The 24,753-nt window shown below is 34.6% G+C and overlaps 1 protein-coding gene across 2 annotated transcripts; it reads right to left on the bottom strand.

Moving 5' to 3' along the window:
- Positions 1-1,059: 1,059 nt before the first annotated feature.
- Positions 1,060-21,990, bottom strand: LOC106056173 (chitotriosidase-1-like). Of its 2 annotated transcripts, XM_056007308.1 has the most exons (11): positions 21,762-21,990; positions 21,115-21,207; positions 17,820-17,874; positions 14,684-14,849; positions 13,135-13,384; positions 11,852-11,964; positions 10,458-10,569; positions 10,095-10,247; positions 5,895-6,044; positions 2,132-2,268; positions 1,060-1,253 (listed from the first exon to the last, which is right to left on the bottom strand). In XM_056007308.1, exons 2-10 carry the CDS (start codon positions 21,154-21,156, stop codon positions 2,140-2,142), a joined length of 1,170 nt encoding a protein of 389 aa, XP_055863283.1. In that variant the 5' UTR covers positions 21,157-21,207; positions 21,762-21,990; the 3' UTR covers positions 1,060-1,253; positions 2,132-2,139. The 2 variants fall into 2 exon arrangements, with proteins under 2 accessions (XP_055863283.1, XP_055863284.1); XM_056007309.1 differs by lacking the exon at positions 21,115-21,207 and having other exon boundaries at positions 1,061-1,253; positions 21,762-21,989.
- Between the last annotated feature and the right edge of the window lie 2,763 nt (positions 21,991-24,753).

Below are 24,753 nucleotides of genomic sequence, written 5' to 3'. Positions count from 1 at the left end.
CTTAGTAACCACGAAATGCTAATACAACACAACCATCTGTTGTTTTATTAGTTACTTCCTTGGTTCATTACTTCAATTGCCACTTCTCTTGAGACGTTGATCTAACCAGTGTACATTATTTTGAACTCTTTTGACATCATTATTTGTGTAATGTGTTACTCAAGAGGAGTGTCAAGTTTTATTTTTAAGAAGTAGCGTGTCTCAGTGAGGATCGTCGTTTAATTTTATGACCTGTACTTGTCCTACTATTTTGTATTTTCATTTTTTTATATTTTATGGGCTTATAAGTATAAAACTTTTATTTCGATATTTATAATGACCTTACGTTGTTTCTTTGTCTGTAAATAAAGCCCTACATAATGTGTGCTTAACTGCAACAATGTGAAGTGCATTATTTTATGTCGCAGTAAGTTATATATCTAGAGGCTATAATTGATAGCGTTGGTAATAAAGTTATACATCTAGCATAGATAATATAGTTATATATCTAGAGGCCATAATTAATAGCATAGGTAATATAATTCGTGACCACTAAGTATCACTGGACTATCTTGAGAGAGGCCACTGGTCTTACGACCTAATCCTAGGTCACACTAGTTCTGTGACTGATTTATTTGGAGGAGATTAGAACAGTACTTCTAAAAAAAAAAAAGGGGGGGTATCTGTGTTAATGTTACCGTGATCGCATTTAAATGCATTTTTTTTTATTTTAAAGTTCAACGATCTAAATATGAACTAGAGGGATCAAGCATCCTCAAGCCAACATTCTAATCATTGTTCCAGCTTATGAAAATCGATGAATTTATAGTTACTACTTATTAACTTTAAAGCGGCGACATAAAAAGTATAAAGGGGATAGTTCAACTTAATTAATATGTAACTAACTAGATTGTTAATTTTTTAAAATTTATTCTTGTATTGTCAAGTGTAAAATTTCAGTTTGATCCAAGATTGGTTGTGGAAGAAATAACTTGTACAAACGTTTTTACAAGACAATCAGAGAGAGCTGAAATAAGCTTTAAAAACAGTAGTCTTCTAATATGTTTTTATTTCATCCATAATTAGATTGACAAATACTAGAATCATTAAAGAAACACAGCTAAAGTAAAGGAAAGATAAACATAAGAAAAATCTTTTTAAAATATGTATATATATATATATATATTGTGTATATATTGTGGACTTCAACGAAAAACAGCTAATTTTGAAATGGTACTGATCTCAGATTCGTCTTTTCTTTTTCAACCATTTACCTACAGATATAATATATATGCATATGTATATATGTTATAATCCATTATAAGATCATCTTAAGATAAAACATATAGAGTGAATATTTGGTTACAATGTAAAAAATATGGAAATCGCTTTTGTATTTCAAGCGAATAAAGGAAATAAACAATATACGTTAATCGATTTCTAGATTTAAGTTTCCTATAAGAATTAAATCACTGAACTCTTCAATTGTTTAAATACTACCCCAAACACACACCAGCGCACACTAAAACAATGCTTATACGAAGTGTAATTGTACCAATTAGTTTAGATCAGTCATGTATTTAAATCAATAGTTAATTAACTATTGGTAAAACAAATATTTTGTTTCGTATCTTGAACAAGGGAAAGAAATGGTGGTGATATAAGCACGATTTCATGCTTTTAGCTTTCTCAATACGCTATGATCCTATCACGTGTCTGAACCAGTTTGGGGGGGGGGGGGAGAGAAAGGAATATCTGGGTGGATTTTACCGTAATTGGTTTTTAAAAGCAATTTTTAAAAAAAAGGGGAGGGGGACAACCTGGATTCGAACCTGTGGCTCACGCCTTTTCGGGTAGACGTGCTAACCGCTCTGCCATTGGGGTACATATGACTAGAGCAGATTGTATAGTTGTTTTTTTTTCAGTTTAAAGCGGTGACCTATAATTGGGACTTATTCAGCTTATACCATCACTTCAGTTTCTTGTTCAAGTATTTGGTGTTCCAGGCCGAAACAAGAAGAAAAGAAAATGAAAAAAATAATTATTGATTTTTATATTACAAAATTAAAACGAAATCTGTATACTGTATGAATAGAAGAGAGGGAGAGGGAGAGGGAAAGTGAGCGACAGCATGAAAACAAGAAATGTTTACCTTATAATTTAACTGCATTCTCTATGAATTAAATTTAAGAATGGAAATTTTCCACGATTACATGATCCCTTAAAATCATCGTACCAAATATCCCAGAACATGATTCCAGCAAGACCTTTTTGTTTGGCGTAGTCAATCTAGTGATTCAAATAATATATAAGTAAATAGGTACTTACTAGTTAAAAATTGCATTCATTGTAAATGCCGGGAGGAGGTCAAATGGTTTTACACTGTGTGATGAACTTATTAGGTAAATGATCCTGGTCCGTAGTTTTCTGGATCGATAGGTGTTTTTCTTGTAAAAAAAATTATGGGGACAAACTTGTTTCATGTCTCTTGCTGCTCTACTTTGATTAAGTGTTATGTACGCAGCGTAGTGTGAATGTGGAGTGGAGCTAATGTGTGTTGTAAGAGGAAGAGAAGGAGATGGGAAAATGAAGTGATGTAAACGAGGTCATTATTGACATTGTAGTACTCTTTGAACCGAGATTAAAGTACTTATACTCTACAGTTTATGGTTCTGTTTTGGTGTATCATTAAGAGTCTCGTCTGCTCTTAACATTATGCGATACCTGAAATAAGTATTCTGAACTTTGGTGCTAGCTGGCTGTTGTTGTTTTTGTGAGAAATATACACGGAATACCATCAGGTCTAGAATCTTTATTTGTTTTTATTTTAGCTAGTCGTGTTTTATTACATCCTATGGTTTCAATTGGATTAAAATTAAGCAATGTTTCAATTTATCTTATAATAAAACTAAAAATATTTGCCTTTTCCATTGTAGCCACTACGGCTATATTACTAATCGTCGCATGCTATTTTTGCGAACTGGCTGGCCATATCCTGAAATGACTGTAATTTTGAACATTGTTTATTTTATGTGACGTGGTATGTGCCTTTTTCTCGTGCTATAAGAATAGTAGTCCTGGCTGATTGATTGACTCATCTATCACTATTCTCCCACTTAGAGGCGCAAAAGAAAAATCTAAATTTTACCCAGTTTACAATTGGATCGATAGAAAGCGAACATAAGTTGATTGGGAAAAACATAACCCTTGTGGTATTTAAAGTAAATAAGTAATGCGAGCAATGCAAATTAAAAGTAAATATTAAAATGAAAAACCTTGTCTAAATTTGTACTTTTTAACAATTATGTCCATAGTGATTTCTTTACGAATATTGCAAAAATACCACCACTATCCGTATTGTGCATACCTGTGCAGTCTACATACAAGTATATTATTTCTTACTACCCTGCAGACGTTTAATTTCTATACAGACATTGTTTTCTTCTGTTGTTCTAATATTGGCATCAACATAACCTCATATCTCAACAAGCTTCTACATCAAATTGTTTTTGTTTTTTTTTTACATATGTCAAAGTTTTTACTATTGTTAAAAAAAAAAATTCTCCACCACCATTGTCAATATTGCGCATGCTTGTGCAGTCTACAGAGAAATAATATATTAAAGTGGAGAAGTGGGAAAATAACAAAAAAGGGGGGAAAATATTCAAGGAAAAAAAAGTATATATATATATATATATATATATACAGATATATAGATACATATAAAATAACTTCCAGTACGACTCTAATTGGCCCCTGTGACCAAAAAAAAAAAAAAAGCCACAGAGAAATTGTCTCTGAACAGAAACTCCCGATATACTGACTCTAGCAGACAGGATTTCCACCTTGATGATGAGGAAGTAGTTTTTCCAAATCTCAAGGGAAATCAAAAATTGTTTAAAAAAAAGGGAGACAACAAAAGAAACAATACAAATGTTTAAATGCCTATGTTCGCATAAGTGTGTACACACATAGATGTGTATGTACGTTTGATGGAAGTTAATATAAAGAACTGGGGTAATGTAGCAAAGCACAAGGGAAACAATCATAAGCAATGTAGACAAAGTGGAAAAAAATGTGAGTACGATGTTTAAAATGTTTTAATATCATTTAAGTTTCTACTTTCACTTTTTGATTGTTTCTATTTAATTACCTGTTGTTGACATTGTCACCACATATATTTTAAGAACCTTAAATTTCAAAAATATTCATTATAAGCTTTTGGAAAAAAATAACGTCATATACAAAGCAATTTAAAACGTTAAAATATTATGACAAACTAAATTTAATTATTGGCATTGCCATGTTTGCAATCATTGTATTTTAAAATGTAACTATTTCATTTGTACGGTTACTAATAAAATATGCATCTTTTGGTTAAAAAAAAGAAAAGAAAACAAAAGCCCAATAAAGAGGTCAATAACCAAAAAAAAGAGGCAAAGAAAAGAGGCAAAGGCCCAAGGATTCCTAGAATGTAAACAACTCAACAATTGAAGTCAAAAGCTAAAAAGCTGAGGTATAAAAAAAAAAAGAAAAACTGGGTAAAATTGAGATAACTTATGTTCTACTCTTCACTCATTTATCAAAATGACTATACCCAACCTACTACCCATACAAACAAATACTATACCCAACCTACTACCCATACAAACAATGACTATACCCAACCTACTACCCATACAAACAATGACTATACCCAACCTACTACCCATACAAACAAATACTATACCCAACCTACTACCCATACAAACAAATACTATACCCAACCTACTACCCATACAAACAATGACTATACCCAACCTACTACCCATACAAACAATGACTATACCCAACTTACTACCCATACAAACAATTACTATACCCAACCTACTACCCATACAAACAATGACTATACCCAACCTACTACCCATACAAACAATGACTATACCCAACCTACTACCCATACAAACAATGACTATACCCAACCTACTACCCATACAAACAATGACTATACCCAACCTACTACCCATACAAACAATGACTATACCCAACCTACTACCCATACAAACAATGACTATACCCAACCTACTACCCATACAAACAATGACTATACCCAACCTACTACCCATACAAACAATGACTATACCCAACCTACTACCCATACAAACAATGACTATACCCAACTTACTACCCATACAAACAATGACTATACCCAACTTACTACCCATACAAACAATTACTATACCCAACCTACTACCCATACAAACAATGACTATACCCAACTTACTACCCATACAAACAATGACTATACCCAACTTACTACCCATACAAACAATGACTATACCCAACTTACTACCCATACAAACAATGACTATACCCAACTTACTACCCATACAAACAATTACTATTGGCCTAATAAATATTATCAATAAATTAAGCTACACTAAATTAGCTTAACTAAACTTAATAAAGGAACTTAAATAAACATTGTAGACTTCACGCTAAAAATAAGCTAATTTAGTGACTTAGTAAAACCCATATATTAAAGAAATCTAAATACAACTATAAAAATAATCTAGAATATCTCATTTCAGATAAAATTTGCAGACTCTATTAAAGTTTTAGACAACTAGCTCTATTAACTAACAATTCAACCGGACCAGATAGCAAGATAAAGATAGCAAAGTGCAGCTAATAAATTAGACATCTTCATCTTGGTCTATGCCTGTAGAAATACAAACAGCAAAATATAAGACATAACAACCTTTGAAACCTTTTTCAATTCAATGGACTCAGAAGTGTGTTATGTTTGTGTCAGCGTAGGGTCCACCTTTTCACTGGAAGATAGGAGGGCCAAAAACTGTGTTGTTGGGAAAGAGTTAGGATTATAGTTTAGTTTGAAAGTAAAATCATTGGAATGAGCAAACAATCTTTACCTTTGCTTTAAGACTGATATCGTCTTCGTAGTAATATATGAAATCTCCATCAAAGACAGGATTAAGATAGTCAAGTTTTTCTCCCATTACATAAGGACCGTTGTCACTAAGTCTTTGAACTTTAACCCCTGTATTTAAGAATGGACAGAGCTGGAAAAAAAGAATACAAATTAATTATTGTTAATATTATAATGTAAAAATTATATTTGAAAATATTCGCTTCTAAAAATCATAACAGCTTGATCCCCACCTACCCTCCACCACCCCCCCACACACACACACACACAAAAGAAACTTGTCATGCATTCCGAAAAAGAATACGCAACACCCACAATGTTATGGCTCCTTCTGTCCTGGAAGACTATGGATGCGCCCAGATGAGTCACTAGCTTTGGTTTCGTCTTGAAACGGGGCAGAATCTGGTGTTACTAATCAAGTCAATTCAGGAGCGGTGCTCCTACAATGGGTACCCTAATATCTCTAAAGCATTGCCCAGATTTAGATTTTATTTATCGTCTCAGATGAAGGAACCAAACCTGAACAAATGGCCAGAACTGACAGTCCACAGCAGCAATGTTAACCTGCCACGATTAGGAAACGCAAACTAAATCTCTAAAACTATATGTACATATCACAAGGTCCTCAGAGCTCGAAGGTGTGTTGCTTTTGAGTGATAAATGTGAAAGTTGATTTGAGACTACTATATGATTCTTTTTATCAGACAATGCTCAATTTAGTACTTTATTTATAGAAGATTTATATCTTTGATATTTATTTTAAACACTCAAATAGAGAACATCCTTATGCCTGTGATTCAAATGTAAATATCTTTAGATATTCAAATATTGAAGATTATTTAATTCAAAATACAAAAACTTTAATTCAGGAACTAGAAATCACTCATATATATATATATATAATATAATAATAAACGTAAAAATATAAGAACAGTAATAATGTTTTCCCCACATTAAAAAGGTGCCAGTGCGCTGTACCTGTGCGTACCGTCACAAAATAGCACTGTGTGTGTGTGTATATATATATATATATATATATATATATATATATATATATATATATATATATATATATATATATATATATATATATATAAATGAAATAATAACAAGAAAAATAAGAAAAGAAAACACTGTTTCAAGACGAAGTGATAGTAAGTAGATGTCTAAAAGACCAAAAACGCAAGGAGTATGTACACTAATAATGTAATACAAAATATTAGTGTGGAAAGAGCGACTAATGGGAGAGCGTGAGTAGGGTTAAAGTCTATAGTACAGTGAGAACTATTGAAATCTATAAATGTTTGGGAAGTGTTCATATTAGTGTAAAAATGGTTAAAGCCTATAACAGTGTGAGGACTACTGAAGTCTACAAAAGTGTGAAGACTATTGAAATCTTTAACTGTGTGGGGCAGGTTGAAGTTCATACTAATGTGAGAACTGTTGAAGCCTATAACTCTCTGTCTCTGAGGACTATTGAGGACAATGGCAATATTAAGTCTCATGACAGTTTTTGTTTGCAGTTCTTATTAGTGACTATCAAAATAATGTGATGTTATTTAATGTCAATATTAGTGCTAAAATTTGTCACTTTGTTAAAATCTGCTTAGATCGGCTCAATGCAGTTATAATATTGGAAAACTTTCTTGGTTCGAAAAAAAAAGAAATTCGTTTTGATAGCCATTTGTTCTCTACAGCATTATTACTATAGCAGTACCAATAAAAACACACACACATCAAGCGCTTGATAATATTAAAAGTACCAATACACAAACACACACACAACCAGCGCTTGATAATATTAGCAGTACCAATACACAAACACACACACACACAACCAGCGTTTGATACGATGTGTATTTACGTAAGTCTCTGTGACGACGAATAACCTTAATGTTAGGAATGTTTAATTTTCTTCATGAGCATTATCACATTTTGGCACAGAACTGGAAATAAGAGGTTATTAAGATCTGACGGTTGTGGTAGGTTAATTAACTCTTTCTCTCTGTAACTATTTTCCTTGTTTCGACAGTATTATTCATTATGCACATTTGTAGTTTACTATCCTGTTATGATTAAACTTCCATGACCCTTTTTTTTCTTTGTGCTCAGAAAATGTTATATTTGGTATGGAATTTATAGGAGAATACATGTTGTTTTTCCGCAACACAAATTAAAGTTCATAAATCCAAAATCAATTTAGTTTAATGGGGGTGAACTCAACGTTGGCATCGTCCATTAGGAGAGAAAGAGTTAATATCAAGGCAATCGTTTGCAAACATGTCCCGATCGATTTCCTTGACAGAACTTTCTAGCTTTCGTCATCAGACAACAACTGGATAGAGTTTAGTTAGGATTAGGATCCTATTAGGGTTAGAATTTTAGTATGTGGGTCTTGGGTGGATCATTGTGTGGTCCAACTTTCTGTTCCATCTTGCCTTGCATATATGAAACTCAGCCGGACCAAGTAAAAGGTTACATATATGCATGTTTATTGTATTTTCTATACAGTCGTTCACCCCTGTAGCAGCAAATTTGTCTTGTACGTCAATAAGTTAATTGACTATATGTTGGCAAGTGTTTAGCCAACGACAGATGATTGATTCCTCCCAAAACTAGTCGAACAGAGCCAAGACTGTTTCCGTCTTATGTATAAATTCTATCGCTTTCTCTGTGTTGGCTGTGGATTGTACGTAACCACATATGAGGTAAGGTTGTGTAAGCTCTCAAGACATGTATAAATTCTATCGCTTTCTCTGTGTTGGCTGTGGATTGTACGTAACCACATATGAGGTAAGGTTGTGTAAGCTCTCAAGACATGTATAAATTCTATCGCTTTCTCTGTGTTGGCTGTGGATTGTACGTAACCACATATGAGGTAAGGTTGTGTAAGCTCTCAAGACATGTATAAATTCTATCGCTTTCTCTGTGTTGGCTGTGGATTGTACGTAACCACATATGAGGTAAGGTTGTGTAAGCTCTCAAGACATGTATAAATTCTATCGCTTTCTCTGTGTTGGCTGTGGATTGTACGTAACCACATATGAGGTAAGGTTGTGTAAGCTCTCAAGACATGTATAAATTCTATCGCTTTCTCTGTGTTGGCTGTGGATTGTACGTAACCACATATGAGGTAAGGTTGTGTAAGCTCTCAAGACATGTATAAATTCTATCGCTTTCTCTGTGTTGGCTGTGGATTGTACGTAATCACATATGAGGTAAGGTTGTGTAAGCTCTCAAGACATGTATAAATTCTATCGCTTTCTCTGTGTTGGCTGTGGATTGTACGTAATCACATATGAGGTAAGGTTGTTGTCAAGACTCATTTTCATGCTAAATGTACCCAAGTCCTGGACAATACCATAATGACACATACAACGATAAAATAAGATTCAGAATGCCACTATACCGACATATAACATGTTTAATTACATTATTTTCACTATAATACAGAAAAAATAGTTAGAGTCCACACTTAGACTATATATATCCAAAAAATCCAACTGTCCTGGACTAGGAACAAAACACACTGCTTATCATGAGTTACATTGTGTTTTACAAAACATCTCACCAAATAAAAACAACCCAAAACAATAACAGTTTTGAAATCAACAACCTGAATTGCCCCCCTTCTCCTCTACAGTAAACAGGAGACCCAGGCTGACCAGAACTCAGTCCTGACAGTTGTGTAAGCTCTCAAGGCATGTAGAATTACTCAAGTATTACACACAATAGTTCAATATCAGTCTTACATATTTTTTTATACTATAATCATTAGTAAATAATTGATTGATAGTCATGTTTTTAAATGTTAATATTTTTAGTGAACTCTTTCTCTCCTAATTGACGATGCCAACGTTGATTTGACCTCCAGTAAACTAAATTGATTTTGGGTTTTTAAACTTTAATTTGTGTTGTACATTATCCTATACTTAAATACCAAATATAACATATTCTGATAACAAACAGAAGGTTATTGAAGTTTAATCATAATAGGCAAATGAAATACAAATTGCGCGATTTGGTAGCGAAGTTACTCTCTGAGAGTAACACCGCACTGATAGAGTACGACATGTATTCTTTTCAAATTTTTGGTATTTGTTACTAAAATTTGAGAAATCAGGCAGTTAACTTTTTGTTTTTTGTTATTTAAGAAGTGTCAATAACTAAATTGTATACTTACTTTATCATAAGAGACTACTGCCCATCTAAGATATTCTTCTTCTCCTTTTCTATCTTTACCAAGATTTTGGTAACACCAGACTCCAGTAGAAACAGAAATTACTAATTTTTCTTTAGGACATCCCCTTGAAAGCACCAATTTAGTTACGTAATCCTGAAAAAAAAATATAAAAGAATAAATAATAGAAAAATTAAATGCTACCTCTTTGAAATAGTAAATAGCAAGATGATAACGGCATTTTGATACATTTAGATAGTGCTCTATTTATATTTTTAATCTAAAAATAAAGCTACAGTAAAGTAAAAAAATAAAAACACATTTTATTTCATGCAATTTAGAAAAAAACATTGTTGTGAAACTTACGACAGATTTTGTATCAGTTTCAGATTTTGAATATAATCGACTTGTGCGTCCATGTTTCTCACCAGGGTCTAGATAAAAATAAGATGTCTCTACAATGACCATATCCGCTAGCCTGGAATAGATGTAAAGTTAGCTGTACATTCTCTTGAAATGGGAGATCTTTTTGAAAATTAGAAATCTTTTTACTACAGTAGAACAAATGATTTTATTGTAGTGCTGATTACTTTAGTAATAAATTAACACTGACATATTCCCTTTTTCTCAATAATCATTAAGTGAAATTTTTAATTGTGTGTGCAATACTGAGATCCTTGCGCGACCAGGTATTCCCAGCATCTTTACATTCCTCAGATAACGCCGCCTTTGCTGGCTTGGGCATGTTCGCCGGATGGAGGGCAATCGCATCCCGAAAGTCATTCTCTACGGACAACTCGCGACTGGCTCAAGAAAAAGGCTATAGAAACCTAAGCATGACGAAATATAGTATAAACAGGTATTGATGTCCACATAAATATACCAGTGTTGGTATCTAAAGTGAATATCAATAAACAAATTTACATAGACATGTAGATAGCTAAGTACACACTCAGATTTACAATATATTACAAGATTTTTCATCAAGATTGTAAAGTGAAAGGGGAAACACAATAAATGCATTAATAACGTCGAAAATATCAAAAAGCATTCTACATAATCATATTAACATATATTAGATGAAATAAGGGCTTAAAATCCAAGCCTTAACAGCATAATGAAACCATTAATAAGACAAATTATTTAATTGGGGATGAAATGACCGGGGATGAAGTGACCAAGGATGACATGGCCGGGGATGAAGTGACCAAGGATGACATGGCCGGGGATGAAGTGACCGGGGATGAGAAGACCGGTCACCGATTTTGTACTTGGTAGATCAGAATGAATTAAATGCAAAGACAAGTTTATTTTTTTATACATCAAGCTATTAATACTTCTTCCATTGTGAAATTTGATGCAATTTTTTCTACCAATGCGCGAATCTATGGATGAAGCTTGAGCTCAAAACATTAATTAAGAAGTCCGTGACCTTTTGAAAAAAAATTATCTCTCCTGAAATTTTTTATTTAAAAGTGGTGTATTTTTATGAAAAATCTGCTTGCATAGTTAATTTAAAAATTAAATGGTTCACTTTTGGAGAAGAAAAAAGTAACCGTTGCATCAGAATGGTCTAAAATATCATGATCTCGAATTTTTCTTTTCTATTTTCTGAGATATAAAGCGGATGGACGGACAAACAGACGACACAAAACTAATAGCTGCTAATCCCCTTTTGAGGGGCCGCTACTAAAAAAAACAAAAACAATAATAATAAAACTAATGACTTTAAAAAAAAAATAGAAAAACAAAACTTTTACCGACATAGTCCTTGAATATCATTATTGACATCAAGCTCATGAACTTTGTTGGTATCGACTAAAGATGCAAACAAATAAAGATTCCTTTCTGCTTTAATCCTTGCAGCCACAAGCTTTAAAAGCAATAAAAGAAGACACAGTAGAAACATCCTAGGTCTATGATCTCACTATGTTAACGATTTGATCATGTCAACAAAATAATCGAGCAATCCCAATAATTCTCTGTATATGTCTGTGTCTCTCAAACTGTGTTTCAAGGGGCCCTGGTGTTTCTCGAGGCCTGAATGAGTGTTCCACGAACTGTAGGAGTAATTAACGGGTAAGTCTGCATGTGAATTAATTATAAAGTAAATGCAGAAAAAAAATCTGATTTTATTAGTTCTCGATAACGGTAAAAAAAATTATAACGATATCACTATGACCTTTGAACTGATCTAGATTCTGACTCTAATTTAAAACAAATATGCAAAGATCAACCATTTAATGATTTGTGGTCGAATTAGTCTGAAGAGTACCACGTTACTTCATAATAAGCTATCGATATTTGATTACGGTAGGCCTAACTGACAACTTATTTCTGTGCTGCAGGAATTTCTTTTTATTATGTTGCAACAAAGTCAAAGTCTACAACCAGCTTGATGTCACACTAGATTTTAGAAATGCATCTTAACAATATGACGCCTGATATATAACACGTTGTGATCTTAAATTACACAATGTCATCAAAGTTAATCAACTTTATTCAATTTCGTTTTTATTGTATCATAAGCCTAGTTGTAAAATAATGGAAATAATAACGCTATATTTAGAATTAGTTTTACCATTTGTATTGTTTAAATGAATATAAATATGAAAAAAAATCCAGCTTAAAAAAAAAAATAAGTAAAGTGCCCCGCTAAATTCACCAAACGTATGAAGTTCTTCATGAGAGAAAAAGAGAAACACTGCTCTTTATAAAAAGATGAAACTCTGAATCAGTCGCTGATTCACTCAAAAGACTAGAAAGATTTGAGTTTATCGACAGTGGTCAGCAGATCAACGTAGAGCTTTACCCTTAAAACGCTTGTGGTAGTTTCGCCTCTAAACATCAGAATTGTAAAACAGCTCAGCACCTTATGGGTTAATAGCCGTTTCTGATCCCGTTTCGTATCTCCCCATTCGAGATGCGATCTTTGCAGGTGATACCTAGCATCCTTCTATATGAAAATGATCTACGGTTTAACGATTACATCTAAAACATTACATAACTGCAAAAGTAACTGAAGAAAAACAGCATTACATACCTGCATCAGAGACAGAAATTCTGTCTTGAAATTTTTAAAAAGTCGATCGACAGTCTCTTCTCTTATATTAATACCATCGAATTTATTGTCAAGCACAAACTTCTTAGCACTGTCAGCAAATTTGACTCTTGATGATGCCGAAGATAACATTTTATAAAAAGTTTCTTCAAAGCTCCATCTCGAGCTTCTAACTTCCAACAGAACTTTAAGATTGGGATTCTCTTTCTTGTAAGAGCTTATTCTTGACAAGCTAATACAAGAGAAAATAAAGAAACCTGTTAAAAATAGATAATTGGTACGACAAAATGGAGAGATAAGTCGACCGAAAAATATAGAGATCTTACAGAAGTGGAGATGGATAGGTCACACCATAGACGTAACCTGGGGGGGGGGGTGAAGTTTCAAACCCCCCCCCACCCGAAATGAAATCCCTCCTGCCGGGGGAGGGGGATAGGATTTAGTGACTGATTTTTTGCTCTTTGTTTATTTAGGTGTGATTTTAATACTACACTATCAATTGCCCGAGCACAGCCAAGAGGGTTTTGAGTTTAAAACTCCCTCCCATGGGGTTTTGAGTTTAAAACCCCCAACCAGGGGGTTTTCAGTTTAAAACCACCTACCAGGGGTTTTTGCAGTTAAATCCCCCTCTTCTATAAAACAAATTTTTAAAAATGCAAACGAGAATCCCCAAATTCCAAGAGCACAGTTGAGGAAGATTTTGATTTTAAAACCCCCTCCAAATTTTACGATAAATCCCCTCTTCAAAATAAAAAAAAGCAAAGTACACACTAAAAATTCTATGAGCGTAGCCAAAGGGGTTTTGAGATTACCCCCCCCCCTCTTCAGTAGGGGTTGAAGCTAAAAAAATCCTCTTCAATATAAAAAAAATGCAAATTACGCACTCAAAATGTTATGAGAGTAGTTAAATGGGTTTTGACTCAGTTTTGAGTTTAAACCCCCCTACAGCGGGGTTTGAAGCTAAAAATACCTCTTCAATATGAAAAAAAAAGCAAATTATGCACTCAAAAGATCACAGAAATGTCTAGAAAAACATTTTTTCTGATCCATAAGTCATTCGCCCATATGCAAATTACCAACCCAATGGTGAATATTCACATGCCCCAACTAGCCCCATCCCCACCTCGCCACACCCATGTTCACTAACAATTTCAAAAGAGTCGACACAGACAAAGGATTGGGGGGGGGGGTAAAAATAGTCCCACCTAGCAGTAACGTACTGCAAAGAGAATTCAACCTCTAGACCATAGGAGCGTCAACAAAAAAAACAGACACAGACAAGAGGGGGGGGGGTATCATTGTTTCTTTTTTTTTCCAATTCTGACATTCGTTATTAAGACCAAAATAATTGGGAACTCAAGTGTCCTAAAGCCGACATACTGACCACTCTGCCAATGAAGTGCTTAAAAAATATAAGTTGTATAAAGACGGTATCTTTTTTTTTTTTTCAAAAAGTATATTTTCACGTTTTTCTCGGTTTTTGTTTTTCATAAGTATAAGTATTAAAATATTTTTAAAAAAACAACATTACAAATCAGCAACTCTTTCATGCATCGCAATTCTCGGATTTTCAGAATTGACAACATAACCGTAGCCAATGATAAGGAATTCACATAAGCTTGGTTGAACATGCTCCGGGTGGAAAGTAGTTGTGATATAGTTCGATGCATAAAAATGGCACACGGTTTTACATCCACCTTAAAAAAAGCAAAAGAATGGAAATTAATAAATTATATTCATTTCAGTAATAAATTATCAACTTTCAAAAAATAATTATTTATATATGTTACTGGCTGATTGCGAAATCCGGCATTCTAAAATGTAGGGTACTCCAACAATACCATTGGGCACAAGTTCCGCTATTTTCTTCTCTATAAGAATTGTTGTGAGTCCTGGGGGAGACCTCCACCAATCGGAGGCCCTAGGTGGCTGCCTAGTTTGCTTATGTCTAAGGCCGACCCTGATGTCATGGTAGGCGTGGCTATCGTTTGCAAGATGCTGTATATATACGTGAACTTATCCATCTCTTCGAGCTTTACGAAACTAATATTTGTAAAATGTTTTACATGTTTCGGATGTTCCTTCAGAGTTGAAGATAATTACTTCCTAGTCCAAACCTCCCGCAGGACGACGGGGGATGGGAGCGGGCAGGGTTTGAACCCGGGACCATCGATAAATCTGAACGACAGTCCAGCGTGCAAACCGCACGACCAGGCAGCCATAACTTATCAGATTATCTGGATCAGTTGGGAAAATGGTGGGAGTAGAAGGGAAGGGATATCTGGGTTTTTAACGTATTCGCTTTTTAAAATGATTATTTTAAAAAATGGAGTAAACGACCTGAATCCGAGCTCATGGCTCAAGCCTCATCAAGCCAACATACTGGCCACTCTGCTAATGAAGTGCCTATGAAAATAGAAGATTGTTTAGTTATCTATTGTTTTGATAAACTTATTTTAAAGCGGCGACCTATAAATGGGACTAATTCTACTGTTTTAACCAAACCTGGATCTGACATAAAAATAATTCCTGCCAGCAATATTCGGAGGCGTTTTGATGCACTGAGTTATGACATAGAAAGCTGCAAACAACATAAACAATATACAATTTTTGGTCCTGACCATTCATTTATTTACTCATCTTATCTTATCTTATCTTATATAATACAGACTTTACTTCAAAAAAGAAGATGATTACGTCCTACGCGTAATGCATTCATTCATACATATTAACCAATGACTTAAATTCTGTCATGATCACTAATTATCCCACTTGCTCTGAACGATAAAATATAAAACTTAACCTGAGCTCTAATGGGTTCCTGACATTAATTGGGGAAAAGTAAAGGCGGTTGGTCGTTTTGCTGGCCACATGACACCCTCATAAACCGTTTGCCACAGAAACAAATGCCCTTTACATCATTTGCCCTATGGACCACAAGGTCTGAAAGGGGAACTTTTCTTATCCATTTTAAAGCTGATATTTTAATGTTTACAGTACAAAGCAATAATTCTTTCCGATTTAAACACTTATGAACACTTTTTTGGTGCGTGACTTTCGTTCTAATTTTAGCGGCCCTGAAAAGGGAATAGTCGCTATTAGTTTTGTGTGGTCTGTCTGTCCGTCCATCCGTCTCGTTTAGATCTCAGAAACTAGAAAAGAAAATGAAAATCGAACATCATTCAAAGTTCTGATGCAATGGCTACTTTTCAAGAGTGAACCATTTAATTTTTAACATTAACTATGCAAGCAGATTTTAAAAAAAACAACAAAAAACAAATACTTTTAAATGCAAAACTCTGAGAATGGGCACGTTTTTTTAAAAAGACAACAGACTTTTTCAAGTTTCATTCATAGATTCGCGCATTAGTACAAAAAAATGTGCATCTAAGGTCGCAATGAAAAAAGTATAAATGGCTCATTATAAAATATATTTTCTATTTATTAACTAACTCTTGGAATGGTATTTTGCTTTTTAGAAAAAGAATTTTGATTCGAACTTTGCTTTAGTTGTAAGTTTAAACAAATAAACTACTTTTATATCGCGCAGTTTTGACATATCATCACTTGACAACTATCTAAATTAGACTAAATATAGGTGAGATAATTTGAACTTGAATTTGATATAATAATTTGAAAAAAATATACATCAATGAATGTGAGTGTTTTGGAAACAATTAAACAAAATAATAATGTTATATATAAGTAAAGCGAATGTGTGAATGTAAAAATAGTATGCATGGAGCTATGAAAATAGCTAATCGACCTAAATCCATTTTTTAAATAAAAACATTTGCTTGTAGGTCTATATATAGGCCTATTTAGATCTTGAGTCTAGATACTATTGTAATAGATGTAGATCTACTATTATAAGAGTGAACTCAAGGGCTGGCGGATTTTTTCAAAGAAAAAAATACGTAAAGGGGGCGGTAGACCAAAAAAGGTTGAAGACCACTAATCTAGACTAAAAATAAAAAATATGTGTGATTAGAAATCTTTTTACCAATGTTTTTTGTTAGGCGCAATTGTATGCTATTTGCTTTCTTAATACGCTATGATCCTATCACTTGTCTGGAACTGTTGGAAAAGGGGGGGGGAGAAAGAAGGGCGTATCTGTGTAAATATTACCGTGATCGCTTTTTAACTGCACTTATTTTAAAAAGTTAAACTAGGATTTCAACTCGAGGACTCTAGCTTCCTCAAGCCTCTTCAAAGCAACACACCAACAACTGTACTAGAAAATTCCTTATGAAAAATAGACGGTTTTATAGTCATGTATTGTTAGTTTTAAACTTTAAAGCAAAGTATAAAGAGAACTAATTCAACTTATATCACTTCATCATTCAAGCACAATTTCTTTCTCTTGTTCGATTCCTAACAAAATAATTAATTACCAATATTTAATTAACTGATTGCTATTCTTTTTTTTTTTGGTTCTTGTGTTGTCAGGTATAAGAAAAATGTGAGCAAAATTTCAGCTTGATCCGGGCTTGATTATGGGAGAAATATCGTGTACAAACTTTTTACCAGACAGACAGAGTTAATTTATGTAAGCTTTGTAATGAGACAAGCAGGACCTGGTGCATTGAAGAAAAACCGGTTCTATAAAATAACATCATTGAAATACAAGAACTTGAATGTAGCAGATACACATTGTCAATACATACCCTGACTCAACTGTATCCAACTAAGTAGAATGGCAATAAACACTGCACCTTGCATCTGAAAAAGTTATTAACAAAAGTAGTAAGTACCATAGTCATAAAATTATGTTTGTTTCTGTATATTAGAAGCAGTACGCACCGGCTACACTTGTTGATTTGTTCCCAGGCTTTTTATTGTTTATTATGACCGAATATTCCTTCTTTTTGTTTTAATAAACGGACCTCATTTTAATGATCAACCTAACATACTTTTTTAGCCGTGAATTAGTGAACCGTTACAACGAAATTTCACGGCCCGCTCTTTCCTTCTCTCTCTCTCTCTCTCTCTCTCTCTGGAACTCCCCATTTTTTTAGTACCTGCGCATTGTAACTTCTCCCACATAGACTTTTGACTTGATTTCGAAAGACCCGCTTCATAATACACCACAACATATACACGTTCTCATATTTTGGTCCGTTAATTTTAGTAGCCCTTTTACTTATCCCTCCCTCCACCCCACCCCCACCAACAACAAAAAGTTCGTCCTTCGTACACATTTCCGCTTCCCATTTTTACATTTCTCTTGGTATTTTGTTCTCTAAAAAAAAAGAAGTATCAATTTGGTTTTATCCTTACGGATAATAAAGATTATTATTATTATTATTATTATTATTATTATGTTAGAAATGAACGAGTAGTCATTCTCTGGCGCTGCCAGGGTCGAGTTTCGCTAAAGAGAAACAAAATTCATCGTAGTCCCTTTAACAGTTTCCACTGAGGAATTTTCTGGTGATGTGGCAGGTCTGCAGCAGTACCGCCCTCTGACAGGCAACGAAGATGTTCCTAGGAATGTTAAGGGCCTTGAAGGTGTCTGTGAGGTCAGTTGTTATTATCCCCTCGGTTGATATAACAATGGGGTATATTGTTATTTTGGACAATTTCCATAGACGCTTAATCTCCAAGCCTAGGTTCCCATATTTTCTTTGTTTTTCTATCTCAGTTTTTCTTAAATTATGAGACAGTGGTACAGCGATATCGATAATGGTAGCGGTTTTTTCTTTTTTATCGATGAACAGCAGATCCGGGCGATTGAAATCTACCGTTTTGTCGGTCAGAATAGGCCTATCCCAGTACAGCAGATAATCAGTAGACTTAATTGTAATAATTGTAGTGTATTAATTTATTAATTTACCACTTTTGAATGTAGCAAAATGACAATTGATAAATATAAATTTTTAAGATATTAGGATTAGTTATTGCTTTGTTGTTGTTTTTGACATTGTTAGAAAGTACCATTATTCTCTCTCTCGAAAAAAAAAAAAAAAAGACTCTATCTTTCTCATTCATGCTATTTGGATTGGTTTTATTATTTTTAGACCGCTTCTAAAAGGAAGAGGGAAATGTCGTTAGGCATTTTTTTTAAGAAGTAGAGTTAGAAAAAGGAAAAATATTGCTTTAAAAATACGAAATAGTGATATTTTTTCAATGCTTTATATGTAGACTGCCAAAAAATAAAATAGAAAGGTTTGATAGAGCGTGCTTTTTTTTCGTAAATGGCGGTCGTCAGGTTGCGAATCTGTCAAAAACCGTTCTTAGTGAGTAGGCCTACCTACGAGGTAAAAGGAACATGTGAACAAAATTTGATGCGTATACGTACAGATAGTTTAAGAGATGTCATGATTAATGAATCAGTCAGTTGGTGGCATTTTGCACTTATATTAAGATTAAATACATCTTTTGCTATATTTATTTTTTTAGCATCTGTAATCTTTAATGGTTATTATGAACGAGTGATATTTTCTTAAGTATTTCGTATTTTCCATGTTAAAGATCAAATATTGACATCTTCTATTTGCCCTATGACATAATGATAATGTTTGTGAATTTAAGTTTCTGTATTACGTCAATATTTTTAGGATAATAGATTTGTTGTCACCTCACAGGTCTGTACGACGTGGCAACGAGCTATTGGTCTCCGCTGCCCACAGGTTGCGACGTTGCAGGTCAGTGTTGAGGCCTTCTATAACGAATGGCCTCGCTTTTTTGGACAATGTGGTCATCCAATAGTCCATTTGGAAATGTTAATTTGAATCCTAGAAGCTGTTGCAGTTGTCCTGGGTTTCGGAAAATGTGAGAATATATGTTGTCTTGATCTGAAGCTTTAAATTGTTAGCTTCGTGGAATAACTCTCACATCTGGCAGATGCAGGATTTCTAGTTTCTCTCACCCCTAGAGTAATTCATGATCCATCAACTCACGAAATAGATGGGGAAAATGTGATTTAAGAGGCAATTACTACTTTCCCGACATAGATTAAGTGGTACTTCTTGTGCATCGGCATGACAATTAATTACATTTACATATAACAGAGCGCGGTTTCTTGTTCGGGCCTCGATGGAGATTGCAGTCTTGAAAAACATGGTCGGTATTCTCTCATGACACTCCACATGGTTGAATTTCAATAGACCCAGTTTTCAGCTTCCGTAACAAATGTTGTCTCATTCTGCTTGGTTGTAAAAGGCCAAGAATAAAAAGTTGGTCTTTGTCGTCTGCGCGTGAAGTTTTCTTTTCTTGTTTAATAGTTGTGTTTTTAGGTATTGGAAGTAGTTTGTATTGGGCGTGTGTTGTTGTCAAGAATATTGTGTGTGTGTTTACGTCTCGCTTAGTTACCGTATTGTTCTTGTAGCGGGTAGAACTTTCTAGCTGTAGAATCTGGTTACGCTTCAGTTTCACTGTTTCCCCGTTTTAACGGTACGCAAGTACATAAATGTAGTAATCAGGTTAATATTTTGTTATGGGTGTCGCTAATTAAACATTCTCTGATGTAGCGGCATCTCTAGATCTAGGTTCTTTTGTTTCAGGGTGTTAGGCTTGGGGCTATGGTGGAGCGTGTAGTCTTGAGCTCGCTCTTAGAGCTTCGACTGATTCTCAAGTCGTATTGTAGTAGGCATATTTGAAGCTACCGACCGTTATGTCCGAAATTGAGTGTGCGTGCTTGAGGTGTGTTTATTTGTGTAATTAACGATGCATTATTTCAATACCCATGATTTGTATAGGTTCGGAATATTGTTTGTTTGTATTTAGCTCTAGTATTAGATATTGTTCTTGTTTAACAATCGTTGACCATTTAATCACTCTTCAGTTTGAATTCACTGTTCATTTGTTATGTAACTTGGCTTACTGTTGCTCTTTGATTACTGCATTAGCCTGTTGAGGCGGGGAACCCAATGATGTCATCCCCTAGATAAACCCGTAAAACCCGTCGTCTTTCTTGTCATGTGGATGAGAGCGTGTCCATTTCACGTTTATTCTACTCACTATTAGATTCCTTATATTATCCGGATGGAGTTGGACAGACATTAGATGCTACAAGATACACATTTTTCGCAGCAGAATGTCAACAACTCAGGGCTGCAGTGAAATGAAAGAAGAAAAAAAATGAAAGCCAACAAAATGAGTTTGAGGCAAGAGAGACAATGTCATAGTTAGATGACTGATTTAGAGCTTCTTAGAAAAAAAAATTAAAATACACTCGGGACAACGGGACATTTAAAACTCCCTTTTCTAAATTAAAAAAAACAACATTTAATTAACAATAATTAATTGGTTGATATGTGATTGATTCATGTATTATCATTAAATATGAATAATTACGCAAAATTTCAACTTGGTCCTAGAATGGGAAGTGGGAGAAAAAACCTATACAAACCGTAAGAAACAGAATAACTTTATCTATTAAGACACATCACTCAATAAGCATCATTTATTTTCTTTATTCGATACCAAACAAAATATTCATTACCTAACATTAATTAATTGGTTGGTTTGTTTATTGATTCATGTCATTTTTGGGTACAATAAATTATTGTGTGAAGTATAATTTGAATCCAAGAATGAATGTATGGGAGAAATACAATTATACTAGACAGATGAGTTGATATAAGCTTTGTAACAAAGAGTTTTACCTTTTCTCCATCGAAAAACAACATGATGTCTTTTCAAAATCAGTTCTCAGTTTCTCCACAGTAAAATGTTTATAATACAAGCAAAACACACAAAAAAATAAAAAATTACATAAAAGATAATTACAGACAGGGGAAGGTCTGAGATTTTTCAACTCTTAAATCGATTACAACAATGACAATAACTAGCATGGGCTTTGAGATTTTGTTCGATTCCTGTATCGATTACACCCTTTTAAATAAGAATTTATTCCTCCAAGTATAAAAATCCTACGTCATTTAAAGTTTTAAAGAATAAGGAGACAGGATAGTTTCCCTTTACAAACGTAGCACAGAAATAATGTCACAGAACTTCCAAATTTTAGAAATTGAAACGGAATAGACATAGTCGAATACAAGTTATAGCTTTTATGACTCTTTTCATTTCGAACAGAAGTCCTAGTTGAACTACTCAGACTAATATATAGATAAAGTCATAAATTGTATTACTTGACACGATGGTGGATTGGCTTTTTTAATTAAACGATGAATAGCGAATTAAGTATTGGGTACATACATTTTGCGAGTGGGATATAAGGCAAAGGGTCGTGCCCCCGTCAGACTTTTTGAGTCAAAGCTTGAAGAGTTGGACAAGCTCACATACCTTGGCAGCATCATAACAAATGATGGGGATGCCTACCATGATATAGCGTGCCGAATAGGAAAAGCAGGGAGCTTTTTCCAAAGGCTGCAGCCTATTTGGACAAGCCAAGCCATTGGACTCGAGACAAAAATACACCTTCTCAACACAATCGTCATCCCAACAGCAACATATGCATGCGAAACATGGAAGTCATCAGCCGAAATTGAGAAAAGACTAAATGTGGCTCAACAAAAATGGCTGAGACGGATTTGGATCTCAAACAAGGAAATCCCATGCCGAACTGGGAGTCGAACACTTAGTGAGCATGTCACAGAGCGTCGCATGAGGTTTGGGGGACATGTTCTCCGACAAAATGAACTACGCATACTAAGAGTGGGGATGATATGGAGATCAATACGAGGAAAGCGCAAACATGGACGTCCTCGTATAACTTGGCGTCACACCTTCATGGAGGACCTCAGAACAGTGGACACCAGGTTTCAGACATTGCCAGTGACAGATCTTTGTGGAGACAGCTTGCCGCCCAATGCTCCGAACGGCGCGGGAGGACCTAAGTCTAAGTAAGTAAGTCTAAATAAATTAAATTGTTACATAATTGGAATGATATTTTCCCATCAAATCAACGTAAAGTGCGTTTAGCATTAAACAATCTCCTGGGCTTAGCCTACATGACGTTTTTTTAAAAGGTTGTATGAGTTAATGATTTAGAGCAAGGGTGGGCTAATTATGGCCCGCGGGCCACATGTGGCCGGCCAGGGCATTTTATTCGGCTTGAGGACACTTACAAAAATTAAATGAATATAGATAGATAGATAGATAGATAGATAGATAGATAGATAGATAGATAGATAGATAGATAGATAGATAGATAGATAGATAGATAAGAGAGAGAGATTGATTGATTGATTAGCAAACGTCTCAGGCAGGGTTGGATATAGGTATGTGCGGCTGCCCCGGATATTTCCCTCCACGAACTAAAGAATATAGGTCGCTACAAACGTAAGAAATATAAATGTTAAATCTACTCCCCTCGTCTCCCACTCCCCTCGTTTCCCCCCCCCCCCCCCCCACAGCAAAAAAAAAAAAAAAGCAAATGAGAGTCACTAATTCTCTATACAAAGTTTGCCAATAAAATGTCTTGGGGGAGACTAGGGCCACTTGATCAATTAGGCCTGTTAATCATTCTATTACAAAATATTGAAAATAACAATAACAGACATGACGTTAAGCTTTGTGTTCTTTTAAAAAGAGGTCTTTTTTTTTTCTCTATCATACATGCTTTTCAATTTGACTCCAGAAAAAGTAATAAGGAGTATACAAATAAACACAAGGAGAACAATTACTAACGACTTCGGAATAGAAAACAAAGTATCCAACCAATAGAACAATATACAGCCAACCTCTACAATATCTAGCATATGCAGATGACATTTCCTTTATGTATATAGAGTAGGCTACTATAGACACATCAGTCATTGCTAGAGCTTTCACACAACTGGGAGAAGCATCTCGACCAGCGGGACTTGAAATAAATGACAACAAAACCAAGTATGTTATTATGACAGGAAAAAATCAGGCAGAAGAACAATATATTCAAATTAATAACCACAAGTTTGAAAACATAGAAACGTTTAAATATTTAGGAAGCATGACAACAACAATGACCTATGACATATCGCCAAGAGTAAAGGAAAGACTAGCGGCAGGCAGCAGAGCTTTCTATAACACACAACACATACAAGCAAACTTATATCTAAGAAGACAAAGAAAACTATTTACAAAACCATCATTAGGCCTGTAGTCATATATGCAAGTGAAACCTGGACGCTGACAAAAAAAAAAACAACAACACAGAAATTTTTGCTAAACACTTGGGAAAGAATAATCCTCAGAAAAAAAATGTATGTTGCCTTACATGAGGAAACCGGATGGATGATTCGCACCAATCAAGAAATATACCAGCTACATGAAGACCCCCCCCCCCCCTATAGTGACGGGATAGAAAAGGAACAGATGACATTGAGAAGATCACCTCGAAAGAATGCCAGAGAACAGATTAGCAAAGATTGTTCACCGGCAAAAAAACAAAAGGCAGGCGCCCCAAAGTCTTGATGCCGTAGAGGCATATCTACATCAGCTAAAAGACCGAGCATGGAGACGTAAAGCACAGGATAGATCAGAATGGAGAGATGTACTAAATCAGGCCAGGGCCCTCCATAGGCTGTAGCGCCACTGGGATGGATGGATGGATGAAGCTACTCTTAGGGTAAAAGAGGAAAAATATTATTATTTTTGCACCAGTTCAGTAAAAACTGTTGTGACTGTGAGCAGGTCAGGCAGGCGCGAGTGGAT

Source organism: Biomphalaria glabrata, chromosome 12 (genome assembly GCF_947242115.1).
Source record: "Biomphalaria glabrata chromosome 12, xgBioGlab47.1, whole genome shotgun sequence".
Lineage (NCBI taxonomy): Eukaryota > Metazoa > Mollusca > Gastropoda > Planorbidae > Biomphalaria > Biomphalaria glabrata.
The sequence above is the reverse complement of the archived record's forward strand: the minus strand, read 5'-3'. Positions and strand labels throughout refer to the sequence as shown.